This window comes from Carassius gibelio, chromosome A23 (genome assembly GCF_023724105.1).
Source record: "Carassius gibelio isolate Cgi1373 ecotype wild population from Czech Republic chromosome A23, carGib1.2-hapl.c, whole genome shotgun sequence".
Lineage (NCBI taxonomy): Eukaryota > Metazoa > Chordata > Actinopteri > Cypriniformes > Cyprinidae > Carassius > Carassius gibelio.
Window position 1 is genome coordinate 13,991,048 of NC_068393.1, and position 15,719 is coordinate 14,006,766.

The window sequence follows — 15,719 nt, forward strand, 5'->3', positions numbered from 1 at the left end:
TTGGTTTGTGAGTGGACCCCAGACCTCACATCCATAGCGTGCGATTGGTTCTATAACTGTTTGGATTATTTTTAGCCAGATTTCAATTGGGATGTCAAATTTGATATTTTTCTTGATTGCATAAAAAGCTCTTTGTGCCCTGTCTCTCAGGTCGTTCACAGGCTTGTTAAAGTTTCCTGTGTTACTGATGTTTATTCTGATGTAATTTTGTGTGTGTTCTAAGGGCATGTTGTTTCATTTAAAACTGTGATGTTGGTTTTCGTAGCTGGCCCTTTTTTGGAATATCATAATTTTAGTCTTTTTAAGGTTGACTGACAAGGCCCATGTCCTGCTGTAGATCCTATTTTGTGGGTGACAGCAGCACTAGATCATCCGCAAACAGAAGATATTTAACTTCATTGTCTAGTAGGGTAAGACTCTGTGCTGGGAACTGTTAAAGGGATCTTGCTGTAGATATTGAATGGTGTAGGGCTTAAAGGGTTAGTTCACCCAGATAGCAAAATTATGTAATTAATAACTTACCTTCATGTTGTTTCAAACCCGTAAAACCTCAGTTTATCTTTGGAACACAGTTTAAGATATTTTAGATTTAGTCCGAGAGCTCTCAGTCCCTCCATTGAAGCTGTGTGTATTGTATACTGTCCATGTCCAGAAAGGTAAGAAAAACATCATCAAAGTAGTCCATGTGACATCAGAGGGTCGGTTAGAATTTGTTGAAGCATCGAAAATACATTTTGGTCCAAAAATAGCAAAAACTACGACTTTATTCAGCATTGTCTTCTCTTCCGTGTCTGTTGTGAGAGAGAGTTCAAAACAAAGCAGTCTGGATATCCGGTTCGCGAACGAATCATTCAGTTCACCAAATCGAACTGAATCATTTTAAACGGTTCGCATCTCTAATAAGCATTAATCAACAAATGACTTAAGCTGTTAACATTTTTAATATGGCTGACACTCCCTCTGAGTTCAAACAAACCAATATCCAAGAGTAATTTATGTACTCAAACAGTACACTGACTGAACTACTGTGTAGAGAGAACTGAATATGAACACCGAGCCGAGCCAGATAACGAACAATAGACTGACTCGTTCACGAGTCAAGAACTGGTTGCATCGGTGTTCGGATTCAATAAACCGGTTGAAGAAAACGGTTCACCGGTTCTTTTGCGCTCGACGTAATGGCGTCATTTGCGATGATTGCCCTTGATTCAAGCCTTCGCATTACCCACGCTCAAAACACTAGCACAGAATCAGTTCAGAATCAATAACCAAAAGAATCAGTTCAGGCGCTCTGTGTGTCAGTTTGCTTCACGCTGAATCACACATGCGCAGTTTCATCAGCTCCTCGATTCTTCTTATCTGGCTCGGCTCAGTGTTCATCTCTCTCTTCACAGCTGTTCAGTCAGTGTACTGTTTGAGTAAATGAATTACTCCGGGATATTGGTTTGTTTGAACTCAGAGGGAGTGTCAGCCACATTAAAAAAGATAACAGCTTAAGTCATTAATACGATTAATACGTATTAGAGATGCGAACCGTTTAAAATGATTCAGTTCGATTTGGTGAACTGAATGATTCGTTCGCGAACCGGATGTCCAGACTGCTTTGTTTTGAACTCTCTCTCACAACAGACATGGAAGAGAAGACAATGCTGAATAAAGTCATCGTTTTTGCTATTTTTGGACCAAAATGTATTTTCGATTCTTCAACAAATTCTTACCGACCCTCTGATGTCACATCGACTACTTTGATGATGTTTTTCTTACCTTTCTGGACATGGACAGTATACCGTACACACAGCTTCAATGGAGGGACTGAGAGCTCTCGGACTAAATCGAAAATATCTTAAAGGGGGGGTGAAATGCTCGTTTTCACTCAATATCCTGTTAATCTTGAGTACATATAGAGTAGTACTGCATCCTTCATAAATCCAAAAAGTCTTTAGTTTTATTATATTCATAAAAGAAAGATAGTCTGTACCGATTTTTGCCGGAAAAACACGACCGACTGGAGGCGTGACGTGTGGGCGGAGCTAAAGAATGACGAGCGCAAATAGGCTTTTGCGTTGAGAGCATGTGGAAGCTGTGACATTACCGTGAGGGAAAACCCATCATCCAAAACAAACCATGGCTTACAGTCAGATTCAGCCGTTTATTTATGATCCAGAATCAGATCCAGAGGCTGAAACTGAACGAAAGCAGCAGCAGCAGCGACTCGCTCCGAGCGGGGCTCGAACCCTGGTCTCCGGCATGGGAGGGGACGCACTAACAAGGAGGCAGAGATATTTGAAGCAGTTTTACTCACCGCCTGCGGTTCCAACACACGATCGTGACCCTTTTTCCTTGGGATTGCATCATCATTAAGAAATAAACGATACGCAAATCCGTCGTCAAACTGGGCCTTGTGAACAAGCATCTTCGAAATGCAGGGAACAAACAAAAACACTTGCACAACTCGGTTGATGCTCTGTAAAAATAAACTCCATCCACTGGTCCCTTAATGCTGTTTTTTTTTTTTTTTTGGTAATCTGTGCAGGGTTGTCTTGCCCTGGCAACCAAAAACACACTTCTTTTATGACTTTTCGCGACGCTCTCGCTCTGATCAGTGAATCGCTCTGATCAGTGAAATGTCTGTGCTGCTCAGCCTCGCTATACGGGAGCGCGTGCTCTTCCGGCAGAAGTGCCTCAGGACCCATATAAGGAAATTCCGCTCCATCTAACGTCACACAGAGCCATACTCTAAAAAAACTTTCCGAAACTTGTGACAAACCGGAAGGAGTATTTTGGGAACAGAAATACTCCTTCAAATGTACAACTTAATTTTTTAAACTTTGTCCATGTTTAGCATGGGAATCCAACTCTTTAACAGTGTAAAAAACTCAGTATGCATGAAATAGCATTTCACCCCCCCTTTAAACTGTGTTCTGAAGATAAACGGAGGTCTTATGGGTTTTGAAACAACATGAGGGTAAGTTATTAATTACATAATTTTGCTATCTGGGTGACCCTTTAAGCTACAGCCCTGTCTCTCGCCACGACTCTGGGGGAGGAAATTTGACTGTTTTTTGCCAATTTTACCTGCAAATGTGTTATTAGTGTACATGGATTTAATGATGTCGTATGGTTTTCTTCCGATGCCGCATTGCATTCATTGAAGTAAAAGTGTTTGTCTAAATTGCCGTTTACACACATTCCACAATAGTTAGGGTCGAATTTGTCTCCACTTTTATGAATTGGGGTGATGAGGCCTTAGTTACAAGTGCTGGGAAATACTCCTGCACTAAGGATGATATTAATTAGTTTAAGAATGGCCAGTTTTTATTTTTGGTCTGTGCATTTAATCATTTCATTCAGAATTCCATCAATACCAGATGCTCTTTGGGATTTAAGTGTTTGTATGTAATCGCACAGTTCTGCTGGTGTAACAGGATAATCTAGGCTGTTCTGGTACTCTTTAATGGTTTAATGGTGTTGTATAGTGAGTTTTGTATGGGTTGAATGGTTAAATGCAGAGCACACATTCCGAGTACGCACCATACTTGGCCACACGTCACGTCACTTTCAGTAAAAACGTTTGAAGTGGCAGTCCTGTGATCAGCCATGAGATGGCGCACCTGTAATCTTGCTCAAGGTCATTCACTGAGTGAGGCTGCCATGGTCGATGCTAGAATGTGCACAGCATCACTTGGTCCATCGTGTGCGTTTGAGAGATGACATTGAGAATACATTTTTAAATGTAAATGATAATGCTTTCATACTGTGAATATTATTCTGATAATGCTTTCTTACTGTAAAACTTGCATATATTATGATATGCTATTGAATACAGAAAAAAAACATCTAAATAGACTTGAAAAAACTTGATTTTCTATTTCATTATGATGAATGCATTGACTAAAAACAAACAAACAAAAAGTTCTCAGCTCTTAAATTGATTAAAGTATCATTTGAAAAACACCAGTTTAATATATTCAAACAATATCACTATAAGAGTTCGAGTAACCTACATATTTCTTATAACAATATACCCTTTGAAACTAGTGTGCAATCGAATGTTCATAATTTTCTAGAGCACTGTGAGCTTAAAATATCAAAATCTGTCCACTCATGTGCACAGTCACTGTGAGTGTCGCATCTTTGGTAGTAGGTGATGCTTTGCACGTACTCCACTATGCACCACTTTCCTGCAGAAAACACGGAATTATAATGTTGGAAGCTTTAAACGAAAGATACTCTATTAATATTTCAGCTAACGTCAATGTCATGCCATAAACAGCCTTCAATTAATATAAATAATATTTTAGTCAATTAATTAAAAGTTCCGCATCCTTGTCGAAGGCGGAGTTTCGATAGTTGAAAACGTGCCTTTTGCCATGCAATCTTATTAGCGTGCCGCGTGAGGCGCGTCTGACCAATCAGAGCACGAGAAACGCGCTGGCGCTTCCTCATGCCCTACACTTACAAGGGCGCGAGAGCAGCAGCCTCCTGCCTTCTCTGCTTTCTGCACCACGGTCAGCTCTCGACTGTCCTTGCGCTGGCTAGGCCAGATACGGTAAGGGGAATATAGGGCGTATGTTGTAGCTTTGATATTTTAGCAGTTAATAATATATGTCATTAAAAATAAGATGTGCTAAATCAGTGGTCGTGATGTTCGACTGAGTTATGCAATACTGATGAAGGTGATGCTGTCGTGACGTACTCAAGAATCTGAGTGTACGGCTACTGTTATCTAATAATTTTAACATTGCAACAGAGAAATGCAGATGTTCTCGTGAGCGAAGTACGTTTATTCAAAAATGAAAAAAAAAAAAAAAAAAAAATAAACGTTAAGTGTACAAAGTAATTGGTCTTAAGTTACAGCTGCTGTAACGTTACATGGCATTTTGTCAGCAAATTTTGTCAGGTATGACACCTGATATTGGAAAGAGCTGTAACCGGAGACTTTGCTGTTATTTATTTTGTAGCTTTTAAATGTTGCAAATAGATTTAGTCTAGACTAAATTAACTATATTTGATTGTCAATGTGACACATTTAATGTGGCCATCACAGATGTAAAATGTAAATATTTTAGTTGAAGCTAATTCTCATGTAATTCTCAATAGAAGTCTGTTAAAATTGAGAGCAACACATTCTCTGTCCACTGCAGACATAAGGCCAGTCACTTGTTCCTGTCTGTCTGAGTTAACCCAACCCACTGTTGTGGCCAGTGGGAAGTTTCCACAGACATTTAAGGCTACAGGATTTTCCATTGGTCCAGATGAAGTGTGTGTGATTTATAATTTTTATTATTTATTTATTTATTTATATATATGTTAGCACACAATGTTGACGGCAGGAAATGGTGATGATGAGGAAATGGGTCTTGTGATATTCATGGGAAAGTTTTTTTTTTGGGGGGGGGGGGGGGGGGTTGATGGTTTCCTATATGAGCAAATAAAATAAATAAATTATAATAGTCCTTTGTTTTATTACACAAAAGCTTCAAAAAACAAATTATACTTAAGAATAAGAAAGTAATACATTCATATGACTGATGAATAAGATAATAATAATATTTATTAATATTCATTATTATTATTAATATTATTATGAATTCTACTAATAAGAACAATATAAAAAATACTGAGGATTAATGAGTTGCTGGGTTCATGAATATTAATCAGGTTGTGTGCGTTCGCTTGAAATGATTTGCTGAAATCAAAACAGGGATGATGGTAGGTGAGCGCCAGCCAATGAAATTGCACATTAGCTCCGCCCACTATGGGAGAAAGCGGGAGTTCTTAAAAGCTGAAGAATTCCAAAGGAACTGTGTTAATTTGATTGAATCAATTGTAAATGACCTTGAACAATTAAATATACAATATCGGTTGATTCAGATAAAATAAAATCAGCTCCTCATGTTTTTGTTCTTTTTTTTTTTTTACGTTTTTTTTTTTCTGTTCAGAAACTGCAACATGTCCATCCTGAAGATCCATGCTCGTGAAATCTTTGACTCCCGTGGAAACCCCACTGTGGAGGTTGATCTCTACACCAAGAAAGGTATGTAATGCTAAAAAAATTTACTTTTAAAATATAATTGTTTTTCTTTGTAATATTAACTTCAAATGTTGTTATACAGAAAATAATCACATTACATGTATACTGATTTGATTATTCTTTCAGAAAGTTTAATCCATTTTGTAATGAGCTAGCAAATAAAAAAAATGGGACCATTTCAGAGATAAAAAGCATCATTCATCACCACTGTCTCTTCAACCGCAGAACAGTCCATTACAAGTTCAACATCAATACAAAGCGACAATAATTGTCATTGTATGTGGTGTTATTGGTGTGTACAGTCCTGAATGCTGTGCCAGTTTCACACGGGTGAGCTTCTGAGCTGCTCTCTGCCTATTCAGGCCCTCATGTCGGTGTCCAATAGCTCAGAGTCGACGTATCAGGTGGTAGGTGATTATAAATAGCCGAAGTAGCACATACTGTACCAGTTGGACTGCATTGCTACAGTTTGGTAGTTTGCACATTAACACAGGCAAGAGAACTGCACTCCGTTCGCCTATTCAGTGGGTTTGGATACTCTACTATTGCTTGGAAGAAATTATTAGTTAGGTACAGACGCACTGTGTAACAGTTGATGAATTTCTGGTTAAGCTTTTAATCCATTTTCATCTGCACACTCTGCAACTCGACTCATTCAGCCGAGCTGATTGAATATGCATGTGCAGATTTGCCACACTCTGAGCTGAAATGTGCCATCATGTAGTCCACGTGTGCCAGTCTCTACCAGGGGGTGTCCCTCTCAGTTGGTTACATCACAAGAGGAAACCCCCTTAATGTCACTTCCTTCATTAAGTTAAGGTGATAAAAAATGCCTTGAGGTACCATGCTTATCAATTTTAATTTTAATTAAATAAATTATTTAAGATACTATATACTATATATTGACGTAGTGTGATGCTGGTCTGCAGAGATTGTATACATTGTGTAATCTCTTCTGCAGTGAGGAGGTGTGTCCTATAATTCCTTATATGGTAGCCCAGCTGTGATTGGGTCTAGCAGGAAATTCTGGAAACAGATTTCTGTAAAATTAGCAGGGTTGTTATTTATACATATTTATAACCATTCACAGGTTTCCTTGTATGAATTGTTCCACAGGTCTCTTCAGAGCTGCAGTGCCCAGTGGCGCTTCTACTGGCATCTATGAAGCCCTTGAACTCCGTGACAATGACAAGACACGTTATCTGGGCAAAGGTTTGTATTTCAGATATTAAGTTTGTCAAATTAATATATAAAAGCATCACTATTCTTTTTGAGATATTAAAGTTTCAAATTATTTAAGAGTTTTATATATTTTTGCCTGACAAATCTAATCAAGTGAAATGTATTGTTTTAGATAAAAATATACACTACTAATCAAATTTTGGTGTTTTGTAAGAATTATTATTATTCTTTTATTTTTATTTTTTTAATTATTTTTAGACGAAAAAAGACATTAAATGGTTTAAAAAGTGACAGGAAAGACATTATATATGTAAGTATTTTTTTAAAACTTAATTTTAATCAAAGGATCATGAAGAAATGTTTTGTGAGCATATGAACATTAGAATAATTTCTGAAGGATCATGTGACACTGAAGACTGGAGTAATGATGCTGAAAATTACATTTTATCTCCCTTCCTTCCTTACATTTTATATTCCTTTTGAATCATGCTTGTTATGTTTTAAAATATACATAACTGCAAATGTATATTTCATATATCATAATAACTTTATTTTTAAACATTAATTGCTTTATTTTTGTCATATCCATAATTTCGTCATTATTTTTCCCCCTATGGTATCCATTTGAACTGAGTTTTTCTTTTCTCCTGTCATCCTCTCTTTCTTCTGCCATCTTTTCTCGTCTGTCAGGGGTGAAAAGAGCTGTTAAATATGTAAATGAATTCTTGGCCCCTGCTTTGTGTAATCAGGTAAATTAGCGTGTGTATTAACTGAAGTGAGGAACTTAACCCCTTTTGAAATAGCACAGAAGCAGCATGAGTCTTTGGGTTTGCTTAGACGACTAACCATAGCAGGTATTAGTAGATGATCACAGATGTTCTCATTGACAATGAAGCGCTCATCTGCTCTGTGATCATCTAGTCATGTCTGCTCTGCATGTTCGCCCACTGCTTGGCCTGGATCAGTGATGGTCTGCTTGTGTCCCTGCAGGTGTCTCAAAAGCTGTTGAGCATATCAATAAATCAATTGCACCTGCTCTGGTTAGCCAGGTAGGAATATTTGTTCTTTGACTAACATGATAATGTATACTGTTGTTGAGTTGTGGTTATTCATAATATACAAGAAAGGTACTGAAAGATTATTTGAGAGAATTAGATAAGTTTGGGACCATTATTTGAAGTGGTAAGTGTCTTGTTGTGAATATTAACTAACATTTGAATTAATATGAGCATTTTGTCATTTCTAAAGACAGTTATAAAGATTAGAAAACTCCCCCCTAATCTCACAACGCTGTGAATGCTATAACGTTGCATTTGTTCTATGCAAAATGAGGTTTTGTGAATATCATTCTCCTTGAAAAATGATTGATATCGTCAGTAATCAGTCTTTTGTGCTTAAACAGAACGTGTCAGTCTTGGAGCAGGAGAAGATCGATAAGCTGATGCTTGATATGGATGGCACTGAAAACAAGTGTAAGCATATTAATATGATGAAGTGTTTTGTTATAGTTACAATTCCTTGAGTTGCCATAACAGAATTTATTAACTGTATGAAGGCATAATTGATCACAGCTCTTCATACAGGTTTGTAAAGACTGAAATATGCATTCATTATGTTAATGAATGTGCTCACTTGAATCCACAGCAAAGTTCGGTGCTAATGCCATCCTTGGTGTTTCCCTGGCCGTGTGCAAGGCTGGTGCTGCAGAGAAGGGCGTCCCCCTCTACCGCCACATCGCAGACCTCGCTGGCAACCCAGAAGTCATTCTCCCCGTCCCTGTACGTGCTCACAATAATAAACCGAATAATCATCAGTCTTTACTGCTGTGTATTAAAGCGTTTGCACTGGTTTCCATCCACCTATTTAATGCAAATTTTGGGATATCACATAAAAATTTACTCAATCAATTCTTCAATGTATATCTTAAAAGTCATGTGACTTAGCCCTGAACAAGTCACGTGACAGAATTCATCGGAGCATTTTATCTGCCCAGTTTTATTTGGTAGTAAGTTATTATTAAATTTAACATGGAAGAAAGTTAATTTTTTTTTTAATTACATTCTAAATATCATAAATACCAGCTAATATGGTGCATACTTACATTTGGTCTGGAATAAATGCCCCATGACATAAACCATAAACATTACTGAAGGATGCAAGCTATGGCACACTATGAATAGACTGTCTGTTTTCCAAGGCCTTCAATGTTATCAACGGCGGCTCCCACGCCGGCAACAAGCTGGCCATGCAGGAGTTCATGATCCTGCCTGTCGGTGCCAGCAACTTCAAAGAGGCCATGCGCATTGGTGCTGAAGTTTATCACAACCTGAAGAATGTCATTAAGCAGAAGTACGGCCAAGATGCCACCAATGTGGGCGATGAAGGTGGCTTCGCACCCAACATCCTTGAGAACAAAGAAGGTGAGAGTCTGGAGTTTCATGAAAACAGGTCTAGATCTAGATCTGCCTCCGTTTTATGGAGCAGATTTTGAAGAATGTAATTACTACAGAATTAGTCACTGTGAATATAAATTATATTCATGGGGAAAACATACTTTGGGAATTAAATGAAAACAATCCGTTTGATTTTAGAAATGATATACATTTAGAACCAAATACATTTTTTTTGCCAAAGCAAACAAGTATAGATAAGCACTGAACAGTACAATATGTCATAAGATATACAGATTGGAGATAGTGTAGACGCTTGGGGTAACTCGAGAAGTCAGATTACGGTTATCTTGATTAGAGATAAGTGAGTTTACAAACATGACCTTTGCACAACAAAATGTTTGAGTTACTATGAATTATTACCTAAACTTCAAAACTCATTTCCATCGAACAACAAATGGTTTTCATTTTAACATCTGGTGAATTGGTGTAATTGAATTGAGCCTAGTGAAGATCTGCAGCTGTGGCTCACTCTCTAGGGAATTCTGGGAATGCGCATGACCTCTGTGCTGCCTGCGAAGCACAGTCATAACATCTGCCCATTTCAGAGGAAATAATGTTGAGTTCTTCACGTCTAACTGGATTAAGTGCTCTCTGAATGTCTGAATATTAATTATCTTCTTTACCCATATTATTTGTTATATTTACATTAGTTAAAATGTCAATAAAAACTATTTAGTTGTCTTAATTAGACTAAAACATTAGAAAGGAATCCAGAAGTTGCTGTAGGTGAAATACTTATGTGGAATAAGCATAGCACCATGAGATATATTCTCTCGATGCACTATTGTTTAAACAAAGTACAAATCAGTGCTTATTATTTAGCTGTAGCCAATAAAAACTGCAGAAATAGTAATAGTTTGTTTTGAGTGCTTACAGATGTATTGAACATTTGGCTTGAAATGCTTTTGGGAAGTTAACATTCAACAGACTACACTGAATGTTTGTACATTTAAAACTGCATGTGAGGATAAGATTTACAGTAGTGTAAAAAAAATCATGTGAAGCCTAAAACATATACTTTACCTTATACTTTAATATACATTTTAACCTAAAATCTTTGTTGATTTAAAAAAAATAAGTTATGCATCAACTTAACTTTTTCAGCTCTGGAGCTGCTGAAGAATGCCATTGGCAAAGCCGGCTACACCGACAAGATTGTGATCGGCATGGATGTGGCTGCCTCGGAGTTCTACAAGGGGGGCAAGTACGACCTGGACTTCAAATCACCTGATGACCCCAGCCGTTATATCAGCCCTGACCAGCTGGCTGACCTCTACAGGAGCTTCGTCAAGGATTATCCTGGTCAGTGTCCCTGATCTTTAGTGTTACTGTGTGTGAGTATGTGATACTCTACTGTGATCCTCAGATGGCTAGTCACAACTACTTAGTGCTAAGGCAGACAAGTTATGTGTAAAATAAACATAAAAAACAAATTCAGTTCATAATAATAGCTATTTGCTAACAAAGGATCATAGTGCATTAACTTACGTTGAACCTTGTTGTAAAGTGTTACCAAAAACACCTTTCCCTTATCTAAGTGTGTTTACCCAAACACAAATTCTTCCCTCATGTGTTGGGTATCTTTAGATCACCTAAAAAAAGACCTGCAGTGAATGAAACCTTGCTGTGGGGGTGAGAGTCTTAACAGGGGGGATTTAACCCCACTGAGCGGTTCACTAGATATCTATAGAATACATTATATATAAATAAACCCTAGTGCCTTAACTGTGGTGTATTTATCAATCTCTTAATAAAAAAGAAACATTTCTAGGGTACACTGTTGTTCAAAATTTTGAGGCCAGTAATTATTTTTCAGCAGCAACATTTATATTTTTACAAAATATTGCTGTTCTTTTGGAAAATCTGTTCATCAGAGAGTCCTTGAAAAATGTCTCACAGTTTCATAAACACTGAAAATAATAAGAAATGTTTCTTGAGCAGCAAAACATAAAAGCATATTCGAATGATTTCTGAAGGATCATGTGACACCCAAGACTGGAGTAATGGCCACCACAGAATATATTCAAATAGATAACAGTTATTTTAAATTGTAATAATTTTTCACAGTATTACTGTTTTTACTGTATGTTTGATTAAAATAAATGCGTGATGATTTTTCAAAATCATTCCAAACTTTTGAGCAGTAGTTTACTCCAACAGTTTAATAATGTCAGCTGTTACATTAGATCTGACCCTGACCCTAATTCCAGTATCAGTAAAATTTCACAGTGCAAGACAACATAAACTAATCTGCAATTATATAAATATTATCAAATTAAAAAACAGTGACGTTAAATTATTTATCATATGCTATCAGAACCATGCTCAGTGAAATGAACATTTCACAGATCTGTTCAGCAGCATTTAAATGAAAACCTAAACAATTATATGTGCATTAATACTTCACCAGATGGATACTTAAAGTTGCTGTATGTAAGTTTTTGACTCTACTAAAGCATAAAAAAAGCATAAAATGTTTGCAGATGTTTAAGAAGTTAACATACTTGTTTATCTGAAAAACAATGCTTCAGTCAGAAATTTTCTTTTGAAAATGTGCGTTCAGGGCAGGAATGTCGATCTTTGTTTTGGTTTGCGAAACCCACCCACTGCCAGTTTACCCAATTGTATTTCGGCACCCTGGGTTGCCAGTTGGCAGAAAACACAGCGTATTTCATTTCATTCTTCTTGAAGTACGCTCGTTCCTGTTTATGTCATCAATATGGCAACCTGCATGTGCCTCCAGTCTGAGGAGGAGGAGCCGGGTGAAAAAAAAACCCTCTGCAGTATTTTGAATTTGGACTGCAATACCTAGTTCAATCCTACATACAGCACCTTTAAACTCCAGCTCAAATCGATAAAGTTTTATCTTTTGCTTCTCAGTGGTCTCCATTGAGGATCCATTTGACCAGGATGACTGGGAAGCCTGGACCAACTTCACTGCCAGCACTGACATCCAGGTGGTGGGTGATGACCTCACAGTGACCAACCCCAAGCGCATCGCTAAAGCCGTGTCTGACAAGGCCTGCAACTGCCTGCTGCTCAAAGTCAACCAGATCGGATCCGTCACCGAGTCCCTTCAGGCGTATGTATTGCTCACACTATGGGCATGATGTGTGCATTTTTCTACAGGAACTAACTAAAATTCAGGTTCGTGTGGTTTTATATGTAATGTGTTTTTGTCCGTTTTTCTTTTTTAGCTGTAAGATGGCCCAGTCTAATGGATGGGGTGTGATGGTCAGTCACCGTTCTGGAGAGACAGAGGACACCTTTATCGCTGACCTTGTGGTCGGACTCTGCACTGGCCAGGTTCAAAGCTTACCAAGCACCATCTTATCTAAGGTTGACCAATGCTGTGTAGGGAATTACAAAGTATATTGTCTTTTTGTCCCTCTCAGATCAAGACTGGTGCTCCCTGCCGGTCTGAGCGCCTGGCCAAGTACAATCAGCTGCTGAGGTGAGCGCTTGCATTTCTACATCATTACATTCTTAAACAAGCTCTCTGTCTGGAATACTTGATTCTGATTGGTCAGTTGTTGGATCATGCAATCAAATTTTGCACAATTTTGCATAAATAAAAAACAACTGTACACTATATTCATTACTATCTCTAGCAACCAAATGCTCACTCATTGCCCTCAACTCTCATTCTTTTTACATAAAATACACTACAGTTTAAAAGGTTGGGGTCTGAATTTTTTTTTATAATAAATCAATATTCAACAAGGATACGTTAAATAGATCAAAAGTGGCATTTAGTGTATAATGTTACAAAAGATTTCTATATCAAATTAATTCAGTTCTTTTAAACATTATTCACTCTTTCCACAAAAATATTACTTGGTTGGCACACTGTTTTCAATAAGAAGAAGAAATGTTAATTGAGCACCAGATCATCATATTAGAATGATTTCTGAAGGATCATGTGACAATCCTACATTTTTGATTTATCAAATATTTTGTGAACATTAGAGACTTTAAAAAAAAAAAACTACTTAACTTACATTTTTACATGGTATTGTAAGTTCGGCTCATTAGTGTTTCGTGCTCATTTATTTCCTGAAGCTCCATTCAAGATGCAACATTTTTTTTTTTCCTGCATAGTTTCGTCTTACTAATCATCAACACTCTGCAACATCTCATTAAGTGCCAGTCTGCACATCTTAAGTTGTTGAAAGTGAGTGAAAGTCCAAGACTGATTTTGGCATTGTTTGACGTCTGTAGGATTGAGGAGGAGCTTGGTGACAAGGCCCGTTTTGCTGGCAAGAACTTCAGGAAGCCCATCTGAAGCGGCAACCCATCATCAGTCTCAGTGTGTTCATTGTGCTTACTCTCCCACACATAACGCCGCGCAACGCCAGCTCCTGTAGAATGGAGACTAGATGGAAACAGTGGATTCAAAGGTCCAGATCTACAGTCAGTGGCACAGAACACTGCTCTCCGTGACAGCCCCTGTCCCCATCCCCATCTATGCTTTAGTATCCAAATAGCATCAGTCTTTTAATTGTGTCTATTGTGTTGTGTGAGAGATCTTTGTTAAGATGCTTGTGAGTTGTAGTGATTCTGGTGCTCCACTGAGTATTTTAGCATAGAGCTTAAGCTGTTCACACTGTGCTGCCATGTGCAGCATGAGGATGTGCATTGTGTTGCTTTTGAGAAGTGTTAGTTCTATATGCGTGGCATAATAAATAAATAAATTATCCCTATCAAAATGGAAGAGTGTGGGTGAAGTTTATATATATATATATATATTAATCTAAGTATTTATTATTATTGATGACATCAATATTATATAATATAATTAAATACCAAAAAATATGAAAATATATAAACATTCCACATATACATTATATATATATATATATATTTAGATTTTTTAATTATATATATACACACACCATAAAAAAATTGTCAAATAAATTGTTGACTAGATTTTTGTTTTTATGCACGTACGTTATTAGTTCATACAGTAAACATAAATTATCAATTTATTCAGATAAAGAAAGTGAACTAAAAAGCCCTTTTAAATATATTAGTAGAGGGTGGAGGTAATCTAATGGTTATGGAGTTGGGCTGGGTAAGGCTACAGTCAGATGTCAGAAATCATTCTCTGGTTTCAGGGAGACCATTTTTGCAATTTAGTGTCCGCTGGGTCCTCCTGCACAGAAAGCATTTCTGACAATCAATCGGGTAACTCTTGAGCTCCTCTATTAAAGGTAAAATCCCTGTTGATTTGGGTTTGACGGAACAGTAAACTGAAGTGGTACTCAAACAAGAGTATGAGTTCCACGAGTCCTGGTTACTGCTCAGTCATGGAAAAGCTAGAAAAGTCAAGGAATTGAATCAAATAAATAAAAGAAGAAGAAGAAAAAAAGAATAGGACAACAGTTGCCCTTTGTGTAAACTCTCAAAACCAAATCTGTTGGTCACAAACAGCTTGAATAATAATGGAAATTACTATAATCTGAAAATGTTATGGAAAAAAGCCATGGAAATGAATCGAAAGATCTTACATGAACCTTAATCTTAATCAAAAATAAAATAAAAATGTTAAAGTATTATGTGGAAATTTTGTCTATGCCAGAAAAAAATCCCTGTTTATTCCAAAATTCATAACAGAAGCCTGAGAAAGACTTGTACATGTAAATCGATCTTTAACAACGACATTAAACTGGTTTTAATTCTATACCCATAATTAGCAAACAGGATATGACTGTAATATGAGACAAACCCTGGAGCAGCAGAGACAGAAGCGCCACCCAGTGGTTAAATCAGTCATTGTTCAGTGTAATCAGTATGATGCAGTCTACAGTCTGACAGACATGGATTTTAGTACTTTAGTTCTCAGATTTACCATCTCCTGTTTTCACGAGTAATTCATTTTGTCCTCAAGCGATTCTGTTTTCTCGTTATATATGTATACTTACATGTTTTGAGAACGAATATCGTGATTTATTCCACACTGCCCTCTGTCGTTGTTTTAGTGTAATGCACAATCTTGGCTAGTATGTCACCTCTTTTCTTGGATGCATGTACCACGTGCCAAAAACAGT

General features: G+C 37.2%; 1 protein-coding gene across 2 annotated transcripts; it reads left to right on the forward strand.

Annotated features, from left to right (window-relative positions):
- Nucleotides 1-4,398: 4,398 nt before the first annotated feature.
- Nucleotides 4,399-14,378, forward strand: LOC127944855 (alpha-enolase). 2 transcript variants are annotated; one of them, XM_052541189.1, is made up of 12 exons: nucleotides 4,399-4,549; nucleotides 5,943-6,037; nucleotides 7,151-7,246; nucleotides 7,907-7,965; nucleotides 8,619-8,688; nucleotides 8,861-8,994; nucleotides 9,414-9,636; nucleotides 10,774-10,971; nucleotides 12,550-12,751; nucleotides 12,867-12,975; nucleotides 13,065-13,123; nucleotides 13,891-14,378. In XM_052541189.1, the coding sequence occupies exons 2-12, from the start codon at nucleotides 5,953-5,955 to the stop codon at nucleotides 13,952-13,954; spliced, it is 1,299 nt and encodes a 432-aa protein (XP_052397149.1). In that variant the 5' UTR covers nucleotides 4,399-4,549; nucleotides 5,943-5,952; the 3' UTR covers nucleotides 13,955-14,378. The 2 variants fall into 2 exon arrangements, with proteins under 2 accessions (XP_052397149.1, XP_052397148.1); XM_052541188.1 differs by lacking the exon at nucleotides 7,907-7,965 and adding an exon at nucleotides 8,207-8,265.
- Nucleotides 14,379-15,719: the final 1,341 nt, after the last annotated feature.

Coding starts and splice junctions, on each gene's coding strand:
- LOC127944855 (XM_052541189.1), top strand. CDS start 5,953: ATGTCCATCCTGAAGATCCATGCTCGTGAAATCTTTGACTCCCGTGGA. Junction 12,752..12,866: donor GTCACCGAGTCCCTTCAGGC/GTATGTATTGCT, acceptor TTTCTTTTTTAG/CTGTAAGATGGCCCAGTCTA. Junction 12,976..13,064: donor TCGGACTCTGCACTGGCCAG/GTTCAAAGCTTA, acceptor TGTCCCTCTCAG/ATCAAGACTGGTGCTCCCTG.